We start from the raw sequence: 26,794 nt of genomic DNA on the forward strand, positions 1-26,794 counted from the left end.
AAATCTGGACGCCAAAGAACACATAGCGCTTCTTTCCTTCTGAGACCTCCCATGGGCCCAAAAGGCAGTTTATCACCACAAATGGGGTATTTCCGCACTCAGGACAAATTGGGCAACAACATGGGGTATTTTATTTCTTGTGAAAATAAGAAATTTTGATCAAAAATGACATCTTATTGGGAAAAAATTAATTTTCTAAATTTCACAGCCCAATTCAAATACGTGCTGTGAAAAAACTGTGTTGTCAAAATGGTAACAACAACTATACATGAATTCCATGAGGGGTGTAGTTTCCAAAATGGGGTCACTTTTGGGGTATTCCTACTGTTTTGGCACCTCAACACCTCTTCAAACCTGGCATGCTGCTTAAAATATATTCTAATAAAAAAAAAAAGAATGCACTAGGTGCTTCTTTGCTTCTGGGGCCTGTGTTTCAGTCCACGAGCGCACTAGAGCCACATGTGGGACATTTCTAAAAACGGCAGCATCTGGAAGATACATATTTAGTAGTATTTCTCTGGTAAAACCTTCTGTGTTACCGAAAAATTAGAATAAAATTGAAATTCAGTAGGAAAAATGAAATTTGCAAATTTCACCTCCATCCACTTTGCTTTAATTCCTGTGAAATGCCTAATGGGTTAAAAAAAAACTTTCTAAATGCTGTTTTGAATACTTTTAAGGGTCTAGTTTTTTAAATGGGTTGTTTTATGGGGGTTTCTAATACATGGGCCCCTCAAAACCACTTCAGAACTGAACAGGTACCTTAAAAAAAAAGCTTTTGAAATTTTCTTCAAAATATGAGAAATTGCTGTTTATGTTCTAAGCCGTGTAACGTCCAAGAAAAATAAAAGAATGTTCAAAAAATGATGCCAATCTAAAGTAGACCTATGGGAAATGTGAACTAGTAACTATTTTTTGGTGGTAAAACCATCTGTTTTACAAGCAGATGCATTTAAATTCAGAAAAAAAATGCTATATCGAACAAATTTTACCACTAACATAAAGCCCAATGTGTCACAAGAAAACAATCTCAGAATCGCTTGGATAAGTTTAAGCATTCCGCAGTTATTACCACATAAATTGAAATATGTCAGATTTCAAAAATGGGCTCTGAGCCTTAAGGCCAAAACAAGGCTGCGTCCATAAGCGGTTAATGGGTTAAACTATTTTATGTTTTTCAAATGAAGGTCAAGAATCCAAACTTGGTGGCACTTCTGAGACGTAAAGTAAGGCTTGCCCAACCCTATGCTGGAGTTTTTCTCAAGAAAGATGATAAGTAAGTTCTTGTTTTCTCCTCCTAGCACCAAAAGATTTATGTAAAAGATTTTTTTTCCTAACTCTTATAATTATTCCTATTAACTAAATATCATTTGTAATATGTATATATATTGTCATTTTCATTATTGGTACGATAGATCATATTTAGTTATCTAACAGCTGGGCTTCTATGACAAGCCAGTCACGCCAAAATTCAAGCACACCTAACTTTTCAGGTGACTTTTCAGAATTCGCTGTCATTTGTGTACATAAGGAATAACACTATTTATGGCAATTACAGTAAATGACTTGTATTCAGCATTTTTTATTTTAACAGTTTTCCCCTCTGCAGGCTTTATCTCTAATTCTTAGTGGTCTCTGAGCTACTCGGTGGATCCTAACGGGTATCATGTCTACTATACACAGCACACATAGGGAATAGGAGAATCCTGCTCCCATATCTGTATCTACCACATGGAGATCTTACAGCAGTAATGACCAGTGCAGCTAAGAATCGAGCAGTGGGGTAACATATAACTCTTAACATTAGCTGCTGCACGTCTGTGTTTGACTCACTCTGCGTCTGCTCTCTCTCCCCTTTCCATAGACTTCTATGGGCAGTGTGTCTGTGTGTCTCACTCTGGTCCTGCTGCCCTCTCTATAAACTTCAATGGGCAGCGGTTCTGCTCCGCTCTCCTGCTTATAGACATCTATGGGCTCTCTCTCTCTCTCTCTCTCCCCTCCTGTTACCTCCTCATGCCCCTCCTCTCCATAGACTTTTATGGGCAGCGTCTCTTTCTCTCTCTATCTCTCTCTCTCTCTGTGTCTGTCTCTCTCTGTCTCTCTCTGTCAGTCTCTCTCTGTCTCTCTCTCTCTCCTTTCCCCCCCGCTCTATAATGTTCTGTGTGCAGCACTGTCTGATTCTGCTCCCCCTTTCCCATAGACTTCTATGGGCAGTATGTCTGTGTGTCTTTCTATCCCTGTTACCCTTTCTATCCCTGTTACCCTTTCTATCCCTGTTACCCTCTCCATAGATGTGTAGACCCCCCCCCCCCGCCCCACTTCCTTCAGTCTGCCTAAGACTAGGGCTGGATTTAGCTTGCAGCAGGATGTGGACCGCAGATTACAGGAATAGAGACACCTAGTGGCATTAATTTCACATAAAATGTAATCGTTTTATCCATGAAAGTTCTAACCGTAAATAAACGACAAAGTTCATATATATCGTGTACTATTTGATTAGCAGAAGTTGTTTCAAAAGTTAATGTTCATTTCAATGTGCTTGATTTTGGTTTGTTTTGCTAGATACAACTCTTTTAACGTGTAACACTTTACATTTATTTTTTTTATCATGTAAAGGGAAGGCGATTTAAATAAATATTGTAATATACTTTATTAACCAATTCATCCTCCTTTAAATGCAAAACCGTTCCTAAACTGCTGCCCCTTAGCTACTGGTCGTTCTTAGGGAAAATCCGTATTCGGCACTGTACACACTGAATACAGCTACTCTGTGTGGGGAACACTTCATGCTGCCTGTTCCTGAAATCCGATGTCTCAGTGCATTGTGTATTTCTACAACAGACTTGTTTCAGTTCGTTCCTGATAACTGATCACACTGTTCTTATCTCTCTGCCGGGTGCTGTAAAGGTTGGGAGCTGGACACCTCCAGGCTGAATTTCTTCGCTCGTCTGTCACTCATCAAAGTGTCTGGCAGGGAGATAAGGGCCTGTTCACATCAGCGTTGACTTTCCGTTGAGGGTTCCTTCGGAGGTTTCCGTCAGGGGAATCCCTCAACAGAAAGGCAAACAGAAATCTCAGCTTCCGTTTGCATCACCATTGATCTCAATGGTGACGGAAACATGGCTAATGGTTTCCGCTTTTCACCGTTGTGACAGGGTACCATTGTTTTTGACGGAATCAATAGCATAGTCGACGGAAACCTCCGACGCAACCTCTCAACGGAAAGACAGCGCTGATGTGAACACAGCCTAAGATCAGTGTGGTGGGTTGTTAGGAATGGACTGAAGCAGTCTGTTGTACAAATACACAATGCACTGAGACATCGGGTTTCAGGAGCAGGCAGCATGAAGTGTTCCCCACAGAGTAGCTGTATTCAGTGTGTTGCTGAATACAGATTTTTCCTAGCAACTCACAGTAGATGAGGAGAAGGGTAACCATTCAGGATCAGTTTTAGAAAGAAAGGAGGCTGAATTGGTTAATAAAGTATATTGCAATATTTCTTGAAATCGCCTGCCCTATACATTATTAACTGGTTCCCGACCGCTGGCTGTATTTTTACGGCCAGCGGTCAGGGTCCTTAAAACCCGAGCCATAGACTTTCTACGGCTCGGGTTTTAACTTGCTGCCCGCGCGATCGGGCAGCTGAATGTCGGGTCTCCGGCTGTCAGTGACTGCCGGGGACCCTGAGGAGAGGATAGAAGCAGCTTTCGCTGCTTCTGTCTTCTCTGATCACTTGTACACAGCGCTCAATGCGCGCTGTGTACAGGAATAGAGACAGCAGCAGCGGCGCTGTCTCTATTCCTCCGGGTGATCATGTGACTGGTCACATGATCGCCGGGTGCCGTTAGTGGCAGGCTGCTGCTGGGTCTTACTAGACCCAGCACAGCCCTATTAGTGACAATAGTCACTATGAGAGGGCTGATTTCCGCTGTAACTGGGGCTGCTGTGGAAAGTTACAGTGGAAAAGAAAGAAAAAATATATATATAAAGTTCCCCAAAGGTATTTTTTGAACTTTGAGTGACAGAACATAGTAATAAAAAAATAATAAAGTAAAGTGCAAAAAAAATTAAATAATAAACACACATAAAATACCCACCCCAAAAAAAAAACGTTCCCCCCGCCAAACATTGTTGTAACGCTAGCGCTGACCCAATTACCCTAATATAGACCTGTAATATATTAAAATTTACGGTAGACAATGACGATCACAAATAAAAGGTCTATTTTAGGGTACAACTATGTTATTAACTAACAAAAAAAAATTGCTGAAACGTAAAAAAGCATATTTTTTTACTATTATTTTCATGAATTTATGAATAAAGATTCTAAAATGTGTGTATAAAAACGATAAAAAAAAGAAACCTGCATTGTCTACGGAAAAAAACATCTCAAAAATCACGTCGTTAGCCCAACAAATAAAAAAGTTATAGCCATTTAACTAACACGTGCTAAAAATGGCTAAACGATGTCTGGTCCTGAAGGCGCAAAATATCCCGGTCCTGAACTGGTTAAAAAAAATATAAAAAATTAAATGATCGTTAATCTTTAAGGGTACCCAACTTTTCTGATGCATTTTTGAGAAGCCATGTGTACATGAGGAATAACACAATTTATGACCGTTCTTCCCACTGCAGGCTCTATCTCTAATTCTCAGTTTCTCTGAGCTATTGGGCGGAGCCTAACTGCTATCATGTCCACACTGTACACAAAATTCTGCTCTCCCGTCTCTAACACTATATATATATATATATATATATATATATATATATATTCCCGTACAAGTAAAAGGTGACCGCACACTGAACAATAATCCCATCTAAGCACTAGAGATAAATAAATATGCGTTACTGCTGAATCTACTTACGAATAGTGAGGTTCTTAGCGCACGTTTTGATCAAATTGTGTGAGCCCTCCTGCTACGAAAACGCGTCCTCTATAAGGTGGGAACTTACGCTGCACATACACCCAGAACTGGGACTAAGCCTACATATATCCGGGGATGGTAGGAACCAGCATTAAACTAAGGGCTTATTTAGACGAACGTATAAAAGGTCCGTGCAACGCGCGTGATTTTCACGCGCCTCGCACGGGCCTATGTTAGTCTATGGGGCCGTTCAGACTGTCCGTAAGTTTCACGCAGCATGTGTCCGCTGCGTAAAACTCACAACATGTCCTATATTTGTGCGTTGTTTGTGCATCACGCACCCATTGAAGTCAATGGGTGTGTGAAAATCACACGCAGCACACGGAAGCACTTCCGTGTGACGCGCGTGATTCACGCAACAGCAGTAAAAAGTATGAAGCGCCACGTGCTTTTCTGTTTACAAACATACAAACAGTGTCATAATGATGGCGGCTGCGCGAAAATAACGCAGCCACGCATCATACGAGGGTGACGCACGGAGCTGTTAAGTACCTTTCGCGCTCGCAAAACGCCACGTTTTTTGCGCGCGCAAAACGCACACCCTTGTGTAAATCCGGCCTAATTCATATCACCCAGGGCAGAATGGGAGGAGTTCAGGGCCAAAAAATGGAGGTAGTCACTAACCCCACATATATGGATAACATAAAAAACAGACGTTTGAACAGCACATTCCAGCAAAATGAAACAAAACGTGTATACAGGTGCAAGAATGCCTGTGACTGCAAATTTAGGCTATATTCACACGACAGTGAAAAAAAAGTCCATTAAGAACTGATCAACTGTTGGTTTTTAATGGCCGTTTTGCATCTGTGTCTCTCTAAATTTTCACCCATTTCCAGTCAGTCTGTCTGTTTTTAATGGCTGTTTGACATCCGTTTTGCATCAGTTTTTCATGGCCGTTAAAAAAACCTGATGAATTTCATTGGTCAGGCTTTTTTTGTCCCAACCCCCTGAAAGCACCCAAAGGAAGATCACATGTTCACCTAGACACTATTTACAGCCCCCCTGTATATGATGCCACACAGCCCCCTGTATATGATGCCACACAGCCCCCTGTATATGATGCCACACAGCCCCCTGTATAGGATGCCACACAGCCCCCTGTATAGGATGCCACACAGCCCCCTGTATAGGATGCCACACAGCCCCCCTGTATAGGATGCCACACAGCCCCCCTGTATAGGATGCCACACAGCCCCCCTGTATAGGATGCCACACAGCCCCCCTGTATAGGATGCCACACAGCCCCCCTGTATAGGATGCCACACAGCCCCCCTGTATAGGATGCCACACAGCCCCCCTGTATAGGATGCCACACAGCCCCCCTGTATAGGATGCCACACAGCCCCCCTGTATAGGATGCCACACAGCCCCCCTGTATAGGATGCCACACAGCCCCCCTGTATAGGATGCCACACAGCCCCCCTGTATAGGATGCCACACAGCCCCCCTGTATAGGATGCCACACAGCCCCCCTGTATAGGATGCCACACAGCCCCCCTGTATAGGATGCCACACAGCCCCCCTGTATAGGATGCCACACAGCCCCCCTGTATAGGATGCCACACAGCCCCCCTGTATAGGATGCCACACAGCCCCCCTGTATAGGATGCCACACAGCCCCCCTGTATAGGATGCCACACAGCCCCCCTGTATAGGATGCCACACAGCCCCCCTGTATAGGATGCCACACAGCCCCCCTGTATAGGATGCCACACAGCCCCCCTGTATATGATGCCACACAGCCCCCCTGTATATGATGCCACACAGCCCCCCTGTATATGATGCCACACAGCCCCCCTGTATATGATGCCACACAGCCCCCCTGTATATGATGCCACACAGCCCCCCTGTATATGATGCCACACAGCCCCCCTGTATATGATGCCACACAGCCCCCCTGTATATGATGCCACACAGCCCCCCTGTATATGATGCCACACAGCCCCCCTGTATATGATGCCACACAGCCCCCCTGTATATGATGCCACACAGCCCCCCTGTATATGATGCCACACAGCCCCCCTGTATATGATGCCACACAGCCCCCCTGTATATGATGCCACACAGCCCCCCTGTATATGATGCCACACAGCCCCCCTGTATATGATGCCACACAGCCCCCCTGTATATGATGCCACACAGCCCCCCTGTATATGATGCCACACAGCCCCCCTGTATATGATGCCACACAGCCCCCCTGTATATGATGCCACACAGCCCCCCTGTATATGATGCCACACAGCCCCCCTGTATATGATGCCACACAGCCCCCCTGTATATGATGCCACACAGCCCCCCTGTATATGATGCCACACAGCCCCCCTGTATATGATGCCACACAGCCCCCCTGTATATGATGCCACACAGCCCCCCTGTATATGATGCCACACAGCCCCCCTGTATATGATGCCACACAGCCCCCCTGTATATGATGCCACACAGCCCCCCTGTATATGATGCCACACAGCCCCCCTGTATATGATGCCACACAGCCCCCCTGTATATGATGCCACACAGCCCCCCTGTATATGATGCCACACAGCCCCCCTGTATATGATGCCACACAGCCCCCCTGTATATGATGCCACACAGCCCCCCTGTATATGATGCCACACAGCCCCCCTGTATATGATGCCACACAGCTCCCCTGTATATGATGCCACACAGCCCCCTGTATATGATGCCACACAGCCCCCCTGTATATGATGCCACACAGCCCCCCTGTATATGATGCCACACAGCCCCCCTGTATATGATGCCACACAGCCCCCCTGTATATGATGCCACACAGCCCCCCTGTATATGATGCCACACAGCCCCCCTGTATATGATGCCACACAGCCCCCCTGTATATGATGCCACACAGCCCCCCTGTATATGAAGCCACACAGCCCCCCTGTATATGAAGCCACACAGCCCCCCTGTATATGAAGCCACACAGCCCCCCTGTATATGAAGCCACACAGCCCCCCTGTATATGATGCCACACAGCCCCCCTGTATATGATGCCACACAGCCCCCCCTGTATATGATGCCACACAGCCCGACATGAATGCCCTACATACTCACCGATGCAGCGCTGTCTTCTTCAGGTATGTATTGACAGCCGTTAAAAACGGATCCATTGACTTCTATGGGGGCCGTCAGGCCGTTAAAACGGCCAAAAATAGGACATGTCCTATTTTTTGAAGGCCTTATACAGCTCACAAGAAAATCTCGATCTCAAATGCTCAGTTTTCTCTGAGCTAGGGGCCGGAGGCTAACTGCTATCATGTCTACCATACACTGTACTACACAATGCTGTACTAACACACACACACACACACACACACACACACACACTCACACACGCCGCCCCCCCCCTCCACGGAACAAACGAGATATAGGAGCTGTACTGCAGCATGAACCAAGAAATGGTGGGTTCCATCCTCAGAGGAATCTTGACGGAACACCTCATGTAAACGTCAGACCACAATCCAAAGGAGGATGCGGCACTCCAATATAGTAGAAAAATCCAACAATTATTCACCCAACATACAGGCAACGTTTCACCTTCCTATTGCCTTCAATGGGAAGGCGAAACGTTGCCGGTATGTTGGATGAATAAGTTTTGGATTTTTCTACTATATTGGAGTACTGCCTCTTCCTTTGGATTGTGGGCACATATATATATTTATTTTCTTCAGCATCATGGAGGAGGTTATACCGCAGTAATCAGTAGTTTAGCTGAGAATCCGGCACTGGGGTGAGACAACTTACTTGGAAGTTGCAGCAAGTCTGTCTGTGTCTTTCCCACTCTGCTCCTGCTTCCCCTCTCCATAGACTTGTATGGTCAATATGTCTGTGTCTCTTTCTCTGCTCCCTCCTACTGCGTTGGCACGCAGTCCCCCACCTTCTGCAGTCTGTCTGTAACTAGGGACCGACTTTGCTTGACAACAAGGGGAAGCCGGCAGATTACAGGAAGTGAGACGCCTAATGACAGTAACATTACACAGAATTCGCATATATATATATATATATATATATATATATATATATATATATATATATATATATATATATATATATATATAACAAATATTTTAACAATAATTAAATTGCAAAGTTGATCTATATCAGATAGCATAAGTTGTTTGAAAAGTTAGTGTCCATTTAAAATAAATCCTTGGGGATTTTGTGATCTTTTAAAAGAGGAATTGTCAGCTCTCTCAATATGTATGTTTTGGTAAATACTTCAATTCCTCATAAAATAACAATTCTGTAGCATCCTTTCTTAGAACGGTGCTGAGCTTAGTCAATATAGAAAGTCTGCCTACATCAAACCTTGTAATAAGAGTCATTCCTTAGTGATCTCAATAGATGGCTTGCCCCTAAAATGTTCTGCAAAGTTTGCAGGAAGGCACTTGCCAAGGACTGGGGCTACTTCTGAAGGGCATGCAACTATATGGCATACTTACTTTACTGAGGAAGAGTACACCTGGATTAGGGAAAGGGAGGTACACTTTAAGAATATCAACTGGCTTATTTGGGTTGGCTCGTTGCAGTAGTGTATTTTCTACTACTACTACTATTACAGGGGTTATCAAGGCATGAGGCGGTTTTTCATACTGATGACCTATCCACAGGATAGGTCATCCGTAAATGATCAGTAGGGGTCCGACACCCGGACCCTGCACCGTTCAGCTGCCTCCGGGCATCGGAAGCTTTGCAGTGGTCTGTGTCGAAAGCAGAAGTCTCCGACCACTGTATAGTGGCCGTTCTGAAGCTCTGCTCCTGTTCAAATGTATAGGAGCAGTACTGCAGCACAGCCGCTATACAGTGTACGGAGCCATCTGCTTCTGACACCGGCCACTGCAAAGCTTACATGCCTGGAGGCAGCCGGAACAGCTGAACGGTGTGGGATCCGGGTGTCTGACCCCCCACTGATAATATACTGAAGACCTATCATGTGGATAGGTCATCAGTATGAAAAACTGCCCCATGCCTGGACAACCCCTACTACTACTACTACTACTACTACTATTGCCTAATACTGCAACGTGTGAACTCTGCCTCAAAGCTACACTTTTCTGTTGCGTTTGGTCAGGAATTGCTCATCATAACCTCTGATGCAGACTATTTTGTTACCATATTGAAATAATTTTTTTTATTTACTTTCATTGTGTTTTTGTTATTATTTTTTTTTGCACCATCTGAACTTATTTATTTCTTTTTTTTCCCATACATTAGTAATGAGTCTGATTCTGTTAGAAGCCTGGATGAAATCTACCACACAGGAACCTTTGTTCAGATCCATGAAATGCAGGACATGGACAACAAGCTACGTATGATTGTCATGGGACACAGAAGGCATGTATTTAGAAGCTGGCAAATTATATTATACGGTACATTGTTTCTGCATAAATTAATTTTTTACGTTTTATTTTGGAAGAATAAAATCCTAAGTTACCAGTTTGGTCTTTGTACCAGACAAAAGCCCCATCTGTTACACCTCAAAACGGAAAATAAAATATTTGGTCATAGTATGTCAAAAAAAAAAAAAGTATTTATGCTTAGGATTTTGCTTTGCAAAAGGTGAAATTTGGGCGAAATTTAAGCATCGAAAGGCCTTTGTTTTGAAAGGGTTAAGGTCTCATGCTAGGAACCATGATATACGTGCAATCTGCCAGTACAGTATGGCATCCTTTTCAATTGTTTGTGTAAAACATTCTATAGCAATATGACTGCTAATATAAGGGTTACCTATTCTATAGTAGGTTAGATGTGTGGAAACCAGAGGCTTCCAGGTCTCCATCATGGGCACACTGAACGCATAATGAAAATGTGTTAACTTGTGCAACTAATCCAGACATGACACTCTTTACCTAATTCACGCTTTATTTGAAATACCACTTGTGGCTTTGTAGCAAATTTTCTACAGGATGCAGCCACTTATGCGTTGCTTCATCTTTAACCCCTTCCGCATTTTCACGTATGTTCACGTTGGGGAATGCGGCTGGTTAGCGCATTTCGACGTGCATGTATGTGATGCAGTTAAACTGCCACCGCGCCGTGAGACGAGGTGACGGACAGCAGTTTGCAGTGACCTGAGATAGCTTAGCTACAGAGCTAGCCGACGGGATCTATCAATGTGGTCCCCTGTCGGCGATCACTGTGATTGGTCTGTCAGTGCAGACAGACCAATCACAGTGGAGTGACGTAAGCAGGGCTTTTTACAATAGTCTACGGCTCTTATTTTCTCTGTTGGTTTTGAGAGGAGATCAGAGACTGACTATTGAGAGAGAGTAGAAGAGAAATTGTTACAAATCACTTGAAAAATACCCCCAGAACCCGATCAGTCACCCGCTGTGCCCCATCAGCACGTCCCTGTGTCCCATCAGCACGTCCCTGTGCCCCTCAGTCACTGCCTAGTGACAGACATCACTGGAACAGTCCAGTCAGCCAGACTGTGTGTGTGAAACCCCCTTGGTGGGTTTTTCTTTTTTTCTTCTTTTTTTGTTCTTGTAAAAAATATATATTTTATAGTATTTTCCAGATTATAAGTGCTTGTCCACACGTAACAGAATTGCTGCAGAAAATTTCGGCAGCAATTCTGTTGGAAGTAGTAGACATTCCACTGCGGAAAAAAAGCACCATTTCCTGCGTCTTTTACTGCAGAAAATGGTGCGGATTTTGCTGCGTTTTTCTCAATGTTGGGAGATGGTGACATCGCCTCTGAAAAACGCAGCAATTCAGTCCACACGCTGCGGTACAAAAAATACGCACCGCAAGTAAATTTCATGTTGGATTTTTTTACGTGGCGTGTGGATGAGATTTGTTTGCTGCTACTGTATTCTGCTGGGTATTTTCCGTCCGCAATTCCGGATGGAAAATACACATCAATTCCGTTACGTGTGGACAAAGCCCTAAGACGCACCAGACCATGAGATGCACCCAGGTTTTAGACAGTCAACAGGAAAAAAATATTTCATATTTTACTACTTCTACAAAGAAAAAGCTATTTGTTAAAAACCACTGAGAGCCATAACTTTTATATTTTTTCATCGATTGAGCAGTGTGAGGGTTTATTTTTTGCGGGAGCTGTAGATTTTATTACCAACATTTTCTGGTACATACGATTTTTTTGATGACTATTTATTAAAAAAAATTTAGCGCGAAGGCGACCCAAAAAAATATTCTGGTGTTATCATTTCCTTTAAGCCCTGCCGGAGGCATGGATTAGCAGAGGCAGACAGAAGGCAGACCTGGGGGCCTTCATTAGGCCCCCGGGCTGCCATGACAACCATCGGCGCCCCCCGATCGCGTTGCGGGTGGGGCTGTTGGGCTGTCAGAGGGGCCGTCCCCCTCCTAACAGTTTAAATGCTGTGGTCGCTATTGACTGCGGCATTTAAAGGGGTTTTGCAATGAGGGACATTTAAGACCTCTACTCAGGACATGTCATAAATGTAAGATAGATGCGGGTCTCACCTCTGGGACCTGCAGCTATCTCTAGAACGAGGCCCCCCTAAACCCCGTTCTAGCTTTTTGTGCTCATGCTGACTCCCGGCCACTTCCTGATTAAATGTTCGGGAGTTACGGAAACAGCGTAACTCGCTGAGCTATGCTGTTTCCGTAACTCCCATAGTAGTGAATGGCAGTTATGGAAGCGGCGTAGCATGCGAGCTACGCTCTTTCCGTAACTACTATTCAGTTCAAGTTCAGCCGGGCCCCTTGACTGCCGATAATAAGACGCAGGGACTTTTTAGCAAGATTTATTCTTGCTAAAAAGTGTGTCCGAAAAATACGATATATAGAAAAAGTTTGTTAGTTAGCAAATTAGTTAGGGATAGTATCAGACTAGCTTGTTAAGGTGTACGTAGTGTAAGGTTAGGTAGGGTCAGGGCTAGCTAAAAACTGTATAGAGTTCGTGTATTAGGTAGGGCTAATTCGTGTTAGAGGTTCAGGGAGTTAGCGCTCTATAAAATAAAATCTAAGTTTTCTATAAACCGTACTATGACAGCAGAGATGAGGTGATGTTTTTTTATGTCGTTATCCTCAAGTGACACATCTAGTGATGAACCCCCCATAGACGTTCTAGGGCTAGTGCGCAACCTCAACCCAGTTCAGATGCCCCCGCATGGATTTCCCCATATAACTATATGCCCCAGGTACCTGAATTTTCTGACACCCCAGGCACCAACGTGGACACTGCTTGATTTAGAGAGATTTTTCTAAAATATTTTTCTCTGACTAGTTTGTCTTATGATACAGCAGACAAATATTTGTGCGGCACAATTTATTGCCCGCAATCCCAGCAGTTACTATGCCAAGCCCCAAAAATGGACCCCTAATAATGCAAATGAAATACTGAAATTTTGGGGCCTACTACTTAACATGGGCATTACATAAAAGCCCACTATTTGCTTTTATTGGAGCACCGATATGCTACACCATTGACCACTTTACTGCCTCACCGTCATTAGGGCTCGTTTCGAGATCCTGCTAAGGTTCCAGTATTCGAGTAATAATGAGGAATGCCCACACACAAATGACCTCAGTTTTCACAGACTGTTTAAAGTTAGACCTGTAGTGAACCACTACAATTCGAAATTTAGTGAGATTTACACCTTACAGAAATGCATTGCAGTGGACGAATCCCTGGTGCATTTCAAGGGCAGGCTAGCCTTCCGCCAGACCTGCCCAACATAAGTTCTAGGTATGGCGTTACGCTGTGTAAAGTGTGTGAAAGTGTATCCGGATACACTTTCAAATTCAGAATCTGAGGGAAAAGATTCTAGAACAGAGCCCCCAGACTGTCCCCATGTCCTAGGAATAAGTGGGAAGATAGTATGGGATTTGCTGCACCCCTTACTGGACCACGGATACTATCTATACATTGACAATTTTTATAATAGTATCGCTCTTTTAAAGTGCTTTGGTGCTAGAGGAACCGCAGCATATGTCACAATTATGAGAAACCAAAAGGGTCTCCCAAAGGACTTTGTAGATTGCACAGTGCGCCGAGGGGAAAGCAAAGCTGTTTGCAGCGTGAATTTGCTGCTGGTCAAATGCAAAGACTAGCATGATATCCATGTATTGACCACTCTCCATGCAGAATGATCCAGTCCCAGTGCGAGGAACTACAGAGCAGACCACCAAGCCTGTGTGTATCCAGGACTACACTCAAGAATTGTCCATGGGCAGCATTTCCCTGGCATACTCCCCCTCCCCCCACTGGAAAGAAAAGGAGGCCCAAAAGAAGGTGTCGAGTGCGCTCGATGAGGGGTATTAGGAAAGACACTGTGATTGCAATGGGGTCACTTTACGCCTTGATCTCCATGCAGGTTCAAATCGATAGGTAGGACGAGCTGCTCGGAGAAGTAACAGATACACTGAGACGTTTCTCAAGGTAAAATACTTCTAATTTATTGAACTACAACGTTCATACTTATAGCATCAGACGAACAAAGAACATTCCATAACATATGAGTCATCTGTATATTCTAGCCTTACAGCTTCCTTTCCCATAAAAGCTCATTGGTGGAGCACCAGGTATTCCCTTATGTTTCCTTTATGCTTAGGGGGGTGGTCAAGTGATTGACCACCATCTGTTTGCAATTTCAAGGGACAGCAGAGCATCTGCAAACTATTCTCTTAACCTTTCTAAAATACCTTTATATTGTAATACATGTTCTCCTTTATAACATTTCACTCCTTATGGTCCCAAACACATTATATATGTATATTTATACCATAACAATCCCTCCTTTTGTGATTTTACCAACACCTAAATTCCAATGCTACTTCTATCTCCGGATAGCAAGGCTTCGATCCATTTCTTCACTTGATTCACACAGGTATGTAGGTGGGGTAATCTCACAACATTCTTTCATCATAATGTATAGGCCTCTGATTGAATGCTTCCCTTATTTTACAAAATGCATAACAATTAAAACATGTAAGCAATACAAATAATATCATTAAACAAATCAATGGTTGGAAAAGCACATGTAATATTTTAGTAGCTGTAGGTGAGAATCCTGTAAAAACGTCATACCAGTGATGGGCACTAGCATCTTTAATTGCTGATGACAAATGTATCACTTCCCTAGCTGCTATTGTAGCCAATATTTTCACCCTACTTAGAGTTACATTATGGGCTTGGATTCGTTTTTCAACTTCTCCTGATCGTTGTAACACCTTTTTCAATTCGTCTAAAGATAAACTAAAATTTCCATAGGGCAAAGGTTCAGGTACCCATATAGTGGACATTATTTCTTCTAAAGTAGGCAGGAACACTATAGTTTGGTTCCCCCAAGTCAAATGCGTCACATTGTATAGACATCCTGAAAATGGTCCTGTGAGTTTAAACTGGCTAAGGGTCTGCTTGTCGTTAGTTATTAAGCATACATGCTGTGGACCTACTTCAATATAAACCTGTAGGTTAGCTTCTGGGATTATAGTGAGTGCGCATACATTATCCTGGTGCTGCATTAGACAGGGTTCATATATCCCTGACTGTTGATTACATACATATCCTTGCTCTGTTAACTGGCACAAATCTATATTCCTTGTCTTATTTTGAGAATCTATGTGTGTTCCTTTCATTTCCGGCATCCAATATTGTCCTAATAATGTCACCGGATCAATCATTACCATTGGCATAACAATAAATTTGCATAATAGAGTAGGATTTTTCACATTAAATGCTATTAGTCCTCCTGCACACCATTTAGGTGTACACTCAGTATACTCAGGCTGGAACAATAACCACGTATCATTTCTCTTTCCTATGGGCAGAATGTCTGTCCATTGCCTAACATGACTACTAAACAATTTATTCTTAAAATTATTCATCTGTTCTTGTTGCCACATCGTTTTAAGCGTACATACTGTCCATTTTACAAAAGTTGATACATTCTGTAATGTTCTATATTCGGTCAGCATACTTTCATTAAAAACTTTTAGAAACAGTTCATCTATAGCTAACCCTTTTTGCTGTAAGTCAAAGGTAGTAGGTAACCATGACGCACCTATCCTTAATGCAGTAGATGTGTCGTCTCCCACTGAGTTTAATTTGTTCATAACTGTTTCTAACTGTATACCATTCAATACTCCTAATCCCGTTCCTACCCCTCCTAATAGCGTGTCATACCATTCTCTTTTTTGTCTATGACAGCTGGGGGATTCAGGGAAGGAAATATTGAAGTGTACATTCTTTTTCTGCTGTTGGGTTACAGCGCTCTTACAAGTGTGTGGGATTCTTTCCAGACTTTGTACTGTTATATGTGGCTTAAAACTATCTCTTAAAATTGTTATCAAGAATACAAAATATATTCTATTTCTTATTTCGCTATTATTCATACATAATATCATCCCATCAGTTTCTTTTATTACAATCGTAGAGTTGAGCCTCTCCTTGTTGCATCTTTCATAAGTCTTATTTATCATTTCGTTTCTATTTTTACTGGTTGTATATTTCTGTAGATACTGTAAATCTGGTTCATAACAACAAAGCAACAGCCCCGGCGTCTCTTCTTGTATGCTAATGTTGGCTGTTTTGTCTATGTGAAGGTACACAGTCCCTCCATGTGGTCCTTTTTTCCAAGTCCCTTCGGTTGTAGTCACATTTGTAGTATAACACGGGGCATTGGCCTTACAGGTGTAGTTACCCTGCTTTCTATCCACTGTGGCATTCGCCCACCCTGTCCTGAACTGTTCCAGTGATTCTGTACTGATTACGTGTACAGGAGTAGCAGTTCTGCCTTTTTGTATAAGAGCACACGCAACAACCGCCGCAACAACCGCCAAGATCTTCATTCTTCTGGCTGAAGAACCTTTTTACAATGACTGGCGTGAATCCAGCTTGCCTTTCCTTCGAGCTTCACTGAGGTGCTTGTTGTGAGTAGGACTTGAAACGGTCCGTCAAATCTTGGGTCTAGACTTTTCCTCACGTGTCTCTTAACGACCACCCAATCTCCCGGTTCTAACTTATGCGTCCCTTCAACTGAATCAGGATCTGGAATGGAAGCAAAGACTTGTGCATGCACCTTGGTCAATTGTTTGTTCAGCGTTGATACATAATCTGTTAGTCTACCATACTGCATTTGGAGCACCTGTGGAAAATAACATCCTAATCTGGGAGCCGATCCAAATAAGATCTCATATGTGCTGAGACCTGTTCTTTTTGTTGGAGTGTATCTTACTGAGAACAAGGCTAATGGTAGACACTCGGTCCATGGTTTCCCGGTTTCTACCATTGCTTTTTGGATTTTCAATTTGAGAGTCCCATTTAGTCTCTCAACCTTCCCACTGCTCTGTGGATGGTATGGTGTATGTAGGGCTTGACTTATGCCTAGAGCTGACAACACATGGTTCATGATTTCACCCGTAAAATGAGTTCCTCTGTCGCTCTCGATCACCTCTGGAACTCCATATCTGCACACCACCTCGTTGATCAGTTTCTTTGCTGTGGCTACGGCTGTAGCTTTGGTTACTGGAAATGCTTCTGGCCATCCTGAAAAGAGATCAATACAAACAAGCACATACTCATAGGTACCGACTTTTGGTAATTATATAGTCTATCTGTAGTCTCTGGAATGGGTAAATTGGCTTTGGGGTGTGTTTTTGTGGCACTTTCACTGTTCTCCCCACGTTATTGGTGGCACGTACCATACACCCTTGTACAAACTTACTCGCTACAGTGCTAAACCCTGGAGCATACTAGGTTTTGTTAACCAAGTCCATCATTGCTGTTTTTGACTGGTGTGTCTGTCCATGCGTTACCTGTGCCATCATAGGGAACATTGTTTGTGGCAGACACAGCTTATTTTGTTGTTGCCATAGTCCATCCGCTCTCAGGGTAGCTCCCTGATTCTGCCATCTAGTTATTTCTTCTTTGGATATTTGGTTTTGCAGATTTTGTAGTACTGTGGGGCTGATGTTGACCACGGAGTCTTCAGGATGTTGGTACATCATAACTGTTACTGGACCTACTGGCTTTAAGGCTGCTGCTTTTGCGGCTTGGTCTGCCAAAGCATTTCCTTTTGTCTCTGGTGAACTCACCTTAGTGTGAGCTTTAATTTTTACTACTGCTACTTCTGTGGGTAACATCAGGGTCTCCATCAAGTATTTTACAAAGTCTGCATTCTTTACAGGTGTACCTGCAGAGGTCAAAAACTGTCTAGCCTTCCATATAGGGCCATAGTCATGTGCAATGCCAAAAGCATATCGAGAGTCAGTGTATATATTTGCTGTCTTTCCTTCTGCATGTTGGCATGCTGCTGCCAGGGCCTTAAGCTCCGCTTCTTGTGCTGAGCGGGACGCTGGTAAGGAGGCTGCTTCTAGGACTACATCTTCGGTGGTTACTGCATATCCTGTAAGAAAAGATCCTTCTACAAAATACCTTGAACCATCCACAAAGAGTATTAGGTCTGGGTTTTGGAGTGGGGTATCTTTTACATGTGCAAACCCCACTGTTTCCTGGACCATAAGGGCCATACAATCATGTTCATCAGTTTCAGGCAAAAATTGTGACCATACTTTACCTACGTCTTCTCCCCCTTGCTCCAAAGGCAGTAAGGTAGCTGGGTTCAATGTAGTACAGCGGTGTAAAGTAACCTGCTCAGGAAGAAGAAGTGCACAGGTTAATCTCAAATGTCTTGCTGTTGACAAGTGCTTCGGCTGTACTTGAGTAAGAATAGCAGTAATATCATGTGGTACAAAAACTTGGACTGGAAATGCCTGGACCAAATCTGAGGCCTTGTTTAACATTGAATTTACAGCAATGATAGCTCTCACACATGATGGGGAACCTCGGGCCACAGGGTCTAGTCTAGCTGAATAATATGCTACCGGGCGCTGCTGTGGTCCATGACTTTGTGTGAGAACTGCAGTGGCATGTCCATTTTGTTCAGTACAGTACAACCTGAAGGGTTTGTCATAGTCTGGAGTACCAAGGGCTGGAGCTGTTTGTACTACTAATTTAAGGCTATGAAAATTCTCTTCAGCTTCTGGGGTGAGTCCGAATGGCTGACTTTTTAGGCAATCATACAGGGGCTGCATGAGGATCGATGCTGATCTGATCCAGGGCCTGCAATAGGATACAAGACCCAGGAATGTCCTGAGGGTGTTTAATGACGTGGGCAATGGCAATAGAGTAATGGCTTGAACCCTATCAGGAGTAAGGTGTCGTGTGCCTTGAGCCACACAATGTCCCAAAAATACCACTTGTGTGCAACAAAACTGCAACTTGTCTTTTGATGCTTTGCAGCCATGGTTAGCTAGGAACGTGAGGAGTGACACAGAAGCCTCTGCGCACTCTTGTTGGGAGGGACAGCAAAGGAGTAGATCATCAACATACTGTAATAATACTATTTCCTCGGGAGGCACCCATTCTGCAAGTACCGACTGCATTGCGGCCGTATAGGTACTTGGAGAGTTATGTGCTCCCTGGGGCAAAACAGTCCATGCATACTGTTTTCCCTCATGTGTGAAAGCAAAAAGATACTGACTATCTGGGTGCAATGGGACTGAGAAGAAGGCATTTGCCAGATCCACCACCGTGAAATGCGAAGATGCTGCTGGGATCTGAGCCAATAATACATGGGGATTTGGCACTATCGGTGTGTTTAAAAACTGTTGCCGCATTTACTGCCCTCAGGTCTTGGACCATCCTATATTTTGCAGGTTGGCCTTTTTCTGATTTCTTTTTAGCAGGGTATAAGGGAGTGTTACATGGGGACACTATTTCCCTTAGTAATCCTGCTTGTAGGAAGTCCCTGATGCTACTGGTTATAGCATCTGATTGGGCTTGGCTGAGGGGGTATTGTTTCTTTTGAAGTAGTGGATGATTGGGTTTCAGTTTGACCTCTACCGGGGGTACTGGCAGTATGCCTACATCTGTAGGACTTTTTGACCACAACTTGTGTGGTACATATTTCAAACATTGTTCTTGCTCTGTGGGAGTATATGCTTGGACGTATGCTTGCGTAGAGGTACTCCATGGATTGGTGTCACAAGCCGCTACCAAACACAACTCCTCCTCATTCAGCTGGCCACATAGTTTTACCGTCCCTTCCGGCAAATACTCGATGGTGGCCTGTAATTTTTGTAACAGGTCAGCACCAAGCAAGCAAGCGGGAGTAGTATCACAAGTGACCAACCTAGTAACGAGCGAGCTGTGTGGTCCAAATTGGAGTGTGACAGGTTTACTTATTTGATTTTTCACCACAACATCTCGGAAGGAAGTAATTGGGTTTTGATGACAGTCATGGCTGCTCCCGTATCTATAAGGAAGGGTATGGAGGGACCTCCGTTTATCTTTAACGGGACCGTAGGAGCGGGACCTAAGGAAACTACTTGTATCTGTGTTACTACCCCTTCCTCGGGATTGCCACTGTCCTATGCCTGATATGTTTGCATTTGTTGTGTCTGCGGAGGTGCCGTAGGCTGCGTGCCCTCCACTTGCGGGAACTGTCGTGGGCGTTTTGGACCTCTACAGTTCCTGGCTATGTGTCCTTGCTTCTGACAATTATAGCAAGTTATATCTTTCCGTAATGGCCTTTGTGCCTGTTCCTGTTGCTGGTACTGAGGCTGGTATACTCCAGCACCAACAACTTGTTTCTTTCTTTGTCCTTGTCCTTGTGCTTTTTGACCCTGCTCTATACCTTGTGCTATTTTTAACAGGTCTCCTGGGGCCAAACTTCGGTACTCGGGTCTAGCTACTAACAATGCGTCTTTTATGTGTCGTTTTAGCCCGTCTACAAAACAGTTTGTCAGTAGTCTAGTATCTAGTTGGTTGTCTCTTCTGTATCCCATATTTTTCCAGCTTGTCTGGAGTCTAGCGTAAAATTTCTCCACTGTTTCACTTCCATCTTGCGTAAGGTCTGTCAGGTTAAGTCCTAGCTCTGCCTGCTTTTTCACTGCCCATTCTTTCAATTGATCCACCATGTTCTGCCCCGATGGCTCTGTCTGAGCCCAATTCCCTCCTACCGGGAATCCAAATCATCCATGACTGTAGAGCTATAGATTCCCATTTTGGTATGTATGAGCTGCACTAAGTCTTCCCATGTTGCTGAATACATTTTCTGAATTTGTTCTATATATCTCCAAAAAGGGACAGGCTCTGTCTCCGGGTCGGGGGCTTTCTGAACTAAAGTCAACGCATCCCTAGGGTTCCATGGCTTATATTTATGTTCCTTATCTTTATTAAAATTCTTCTCAGCTTCAGTCGCAAACAGGTCTGTCAACACTTGTAACCTTTTTCCCACGTTTTCTAATGCTTGCGTCGTATCTTTTGACTCGGGAAGCTTCCTTGCTGCTTCTGCCTGATCCATATTACGCTGATGTCTTTCCCTTTCCTCTTTCTCTTCTGCCTCCTCTTTTTCCCTTTTCTCTCTATACGCTCTAGTTTCTACTCTTTCATCCGTTGAGCCCTCGGCTCCTCCTGTTACTGAGGTTATTCCGGCCAACCCTATTGTTTGTATATATGGTTCTGGTACTTGTTGAGGTGAGGGGGCAAAGGGGTTTGTGCTACTCATTTTTGGTACCACTGGATATATCCCTAGGGGATTTTGCCCTCCTGGTCTTGCTGCCCCACATGCAAAACAAGTATCCCTCCATGCTTGATTCTGCTGACCACACACTCTACACGTCCATCCCCCTTGTCCCTGCGTCGTGACTACCCCATACCCCGGTGGGCTACTTGCTTTTTCCTTTCCTTGTTTACCACCTTCATTATAACAAGTGTAGTAAAACTTATCTTTACATTCTGTTTCCCTGAAACCTCCTCGTACTACTTCTTCTGACACTTTTCTCCATGCTTCTGCTTTCCCCTGTAACTTGCAATCTTTCAACCATCCACGTTTTGTGTCACAACATTCATTCCATTTTTCCGGATCTAATCTTCCCGCTTTTCCCATTCCACATGCCTTCATTAACTGATTCGTTCCTTTTGTCACATCCTTTCCCTCTCTTTCCGCCACTACCTGTTTGGCTGTCAGTCCTTGTGGGTGCTCATCTCGTAATAGGGACACCAAGTTCCCCATTGTTGCCTAGTTATAAGTGGTCGCCTATGGGCAGACCCTAAGTTATGTAGGGGGTAATTTTCCTGATAGGTGAATTCCTTTCTCACCTATTTGAGACAGTTACTTATCCCCTCGAAACTTCTTTTTAACCTTCTTCTACTCTGGCCAGAGAATTAAATTCCTTTTATAACTAGCTTACTTTCTTCGTCTGAGACACCACTCGAGTACGTGCCCTCCGCACCATAAGAGTAATATGACAAATATTCCTAATCCAAATAACAAGACAAACGTAAAATCAAGCTGTTCATTTGACATGCCGGTTTATCGGACTGCAGAAATTTCTGGAATTTTGAGCTGAAAATCAGCGCATGATAATCCCCGCAAGTACTCCAATCGTGTACACACGTTCTCGGTATTTTGCCGGATTATCGGATTTTTCCAAAAATTTCTTATTTTTTTTTTCCTAAAAACTCATTTGTGACACAAAACTATCGTCCTAGCACATTCACACAAATACTGTCATGGAGATCAGGCACTTTATCCTGAGGGTAGGATTACATATAGACTTGACCAGATTTTTACACTAAAATATCCCTCTTTTGTGGACCTTTTTTGCCTGGGATTAGTACCGGGAGGGGTGGCTCACCAGACAGGAAAATGCAGAGCAAAGTTGTAAGAATTAAGTGCTTCTTACCTTGCTGCAGCTGTGGTCTGCCCGTTCCTTAGTCTGGAGAGTCGCCACTCTAGTCCCGGTAGGTACCCGGGCTGGGTACCACTTCGTCTGGTCAAGTCCTTGTTCGGGCGCCAATTTCTGTGATCGCAATTGGGGTCACTTTACGCCTTGATCTCCATGCAGGTTCAAATCGATAGGTAGGACGAGCTGCTCGGAGAAGTAACAGATACACTGAGACGTTTCTCAAGGTAAAATACTTCTAATTTATTGAACTACAAGGTTCATACTTATAGCATCAGACGAACAAAGAACATTCCATAACATATGAGTCATCTGTATATTCTAGCCTTACAGCTTCCTTTCCCATAAAAGCTCATTGGTGGAGCACCAGGTATTCCCTTATGTTTCCTTTATGCTTAGGGGGGTGGTCAAGTGATTGACCACCATCTGTTTGCAATTTCAAGGGACGGCAGAGCATCCGCAAACTATTTCTTCTCTTAACCTTTCTAAAATACCTTTATATTGTAATACATGTTCTCCTTTATAACATTTCACTCCTTATGGTCCCAAATACATTATATATGTATATTTATACCATAACAACACCACTCACTACTGTGAGACCTGCCCCTCTAAACTGGGCCTCTGCATTGGAGAGTGCTCTCAAACATACCACACATCTGTTGGTTTTAACTAAATCCCTTTTCTTCCGGTCTTCTATCGCCTGGGTATTTACTTACTAAAATTAATTTTATTTCCAACAATTTTGTCATTTCCCATTTTTGCCTGATTGACATTTAAAAAACCCAAAACAAAACTACCAAATAAAACTAAAAATGTTCATTATACCCCTAGATGACTATCTTGAAAGTTGTAGTTTTATTCAAGGAGGCATAGAGCGGGCTACCCTGCTTGCTAGGCCAAACAACAACACACCATGCTCTCCCAGCATCAAAGACCTGGCTGTGTCCAAAAGAAGCGAATATAAGTAATAATGAAAAAATACATGGGGTATTAGTGATCATTTTGGCCAAAAGGACGCAAGCTCGCAATCCACGACAAGGATCCCCAGACTTGCGAGTCCCTAACTGGAGCGAAAAGCTCCTGATGTACAGACAAAACAGATAAAAACAAGGACATTTATGCAGAAACACCGAAAAAGGCCATACTTACAAATGGACACAGCCAGGTCAGAAACGCTGATGAAGGCGAGTGAGCAGGTGCTTTAAATAATAATAGCCACTCCCACTAGTCTTGAGGGGAGTGGTATGTGGTGCATGGGATGTGTAGTAAGAAATAATAAATGAATAGTGTATGTGCAAGTGTAATAATGTAAGTGAAATATAGGGGGCAGTAATGAGTAAAGTGCCTAAAAAATAAATGAATAATGGGATGCAAGTGTGTGAAACATGGAGGGATAGTGTGTAAGTCATGAGGCGCAACGTGTCTAGCCAGGTAGAAGCCTATTTGTGACGCCTTGATAATTCATAGAGCGGGCTACCCTGCTTGCTAGGCCAAACAACAACACACCATGCTCTCCCAGCATCAAAGACCTGGCTGTGTCCAAAAGAAGCGAATATAAGTAATAATGAAAAAATACATGGGGTATTAGTGATCATTTTGGCCAAAAGGACGCAAGCTCGCAATCCACGACAAGGATCCCCAGACTTGCGAGTCCCTAACTGGAGCGAAAAGCTCCTGATGTACAGACAAAACAGATAAAAACAAGGACATTTATGCAGAAACACCGAAAAAGGCCATACTTACAAATGGACACAGCCAGGTCAGAAACGCTGATGAAGGCGAGTGAGCAGGTGCTTTAAATAATAATAGCCACTCCCACTAGTCTTGAGGGGAGTGGTATGTGGTGCATGGGATGTGTAGTAAGAAATAATAAATGAATAGTGTATGTGCAAGTGTAATAATGTAAGTGAAATATAGGGGGCAGTAATGAGTAAAGTGCCTAAAAAATAAATGAATAATGGGATGCAAGTGTGTGAAACATGGAGGGATAGTGTGTAAGTCATGAGGCGCAACGTGTCTAGCCAGGTAGAAGCCTATTTGTGACGCCTTGATAATTCATAGAGCGGGCTACCCTGCTTGCTAGGCCAAACAACAACACACCATGCTCTCCCAGCATCAAAGACCTGGCTGTGTCCAAAAGAAGCGAATATAAGTAATAATGAAAAAATACATGGGGTATTAGTGATCATTTTGGCCAAAAGGACGCAAGCTCGCAATCCACGACAAGGATCCCCAGACTTGCGAGTCCCTAACTGGAGCGAAAAGCTCCTGATGTACAGACAAAACAGATAAAAACAAGGACATTTACTCACTACACACCTAGATAAAAAAAAGCGTAAGTCGTATAGTTTTCAAAATGTGGCCCTATGTTGTCACTGAGATGTCAGGTGACCTGTAATGACTATGTCCTCTCACACAAAGCTCAATTTATTTTACTGTATCGTGAAATGGGCATATTTTTTTTATTTGGAGGATATCTAATAATTGAGCTGTTCCTTATCAATACACCATGGGCTTTATTACAGTTTAGTTCGGGTTTTTTACGGAATCTCTTAGGCCCTGTTCACACTGAGTTTTTTTGACGAGTTTTTTGGGGCAGAAACCGCGCCAAAAAACTCCTCAAAAACCGCCCGAAAATGCCTCCCATTGATTTCAATGGGAGGCAGACGAGTTTTTTTTACCACGAGTAAAAAAAACTCGTCGTGGTAAAAAGAAGCAACATGACCCATCTTGAGGCGGTTTCCGCCTCCAAAACCCCATTTCAATGAGTCAGAAAGAGGAAAAAAAAACCTCGACAAGTTTTTGTCAAACCACTGTGCAAAAACCTACTGGAGCAGTTTTTGCAGGAGGAATTTTCCTCCTGCAAAAAACTCAGTGTGAACACAGCCTTACACCCGACCAATACCTCTAGAAATAGAGACATTATTTTGGGGACTACTGATTCTTTTACTGTTCCTATAGATGGTTTTGGACGCTGCTCCGTTATATATTCTGTTGGTGATTGGTTGTTTAGTGCACATAGCGGTTCCTACCTTGCCGGGCAGGAACCGGTTATCGTGTAGCACGTTTGTCCCTTATTTAGGGATTGATGGGGCTAAAGACACGACGTCTGACCAGTCACTATAAAAACTAAAATGTCATCATAGCCCTGCAGGTGTTTTTTATCTTGTGAACAAACTCGAGTTTGCCACATAGTTGGATACATTTTCCTCCATTTTTTTTTAAAAAATAGGTTGCTCTTCACCCCAGAACAGTTGATTTTTCCCAATATAATTTATTATATATCAGACCAGAATGCTGTTCACAACGACATCAGAATGACATAAATGTGGGACAATTGCTTTGTTAGCAAGACATAGTCATATAAACAGGCAAATTCATTTTCAGGACATTCCTCCCTTATGAGAACATAGTGGTCAGCATGCTCATTACACCCCTGAATAAAATACAGGGTGTCGTTTTAGAAATGGGTCATTTCTTGGGGGCTTCTATAGTTCTGCCTTCAATTGTGCCCTAAAACAAAATAGTGCTCCCTCCATTTTAGGCCCAGCCGTGTGTTCAGTAAGCAGGTTGGGGCCAGAATAAAGATATTCCTGAACACAGGTGAAATAGGGTGATACATTTTGGGGGGTGTTTCTTCATTTTCATGTTCACTTTACAAACAAATCTGTCTTTAAAATGACCTGCTTTGCATTAATTTCAGAAAACTGTGTGTTCAAAATACTTACTACACCCCCTCGATAAATACCTTAAGGGGTCTAGTTTTCTAAATGGGGTCATTTATGGGGGTTTCTATCGTTCTGTCAGCTCAATTTCTCTCCAAATCCATTGCGGCCTAAAACATTTTCCTGTTAATGCTGAAAGCTACCGTGTTCTCTGTTCTTTTGGGCCCTGCTGTGTGTCCATACAGCGCATTAGGCCCGCAATGGGGGTATTTTTGAACATAGGAGAAACAGGGTGATAGATTTTGGGTTGTGCAATCTGTCTTTAAAATCAGACATTTGTGAAAGAGAAATGTTATTTATTTGCATTAAATTCAGCAAAAAAAAAACGGTGGGGTCGAAATGCTTACTACAGCCCTAGATAAATAACTAAAGGAGTGAAGTTTTCAACATCGGGTCTTTTGTGGGGGTTTTCATCATTCTGACACCCATGAGCCTCAA

The 26,794-nt window shown here is 43.3% G+C and overlaps 1 protein-coding gene across 1 annotated transcript in view; it reads left to right on the top strand.

The window, feature by feature from the left end:
* LONP1 (lon peptidase 1, mitochondrial) overlaps positions 1-26,794 on the top strand; it is a 160,874-nt gene that overhangs the window by 17,534 nt on the left and 116,546 nt on the right. Inside the window, exons 2-3 of the mRNA XM_075863488.1 lie at positions 1,188-1,276; positions 10,158-10,277. Of these exons, the coding sequence (XP_075719603.1) occupies positions 1,188-1,276; positions 10,158-10,277 (209 nt within the window). The remainder of the gene's footprint in view (positions 1-1,187; positions 1,277-10,157; positions 10,278-26,794) is intronic.

Source organism: Rhinoderma darwinii, chromosome 1, assembly GCF_050947455.1.
Source record: "Rhinoderma darwinii isolate aRhiDar2 chromosome 1, aRhiDar2.hap1, whole genome shotgun sequence".
Lineage (NCBI taxonomy): Eukaryota > Metazoa > Chordata > Amphibia > Anura > Rhinodermatidae > Rhinoderma > Rhinoderma darwinii.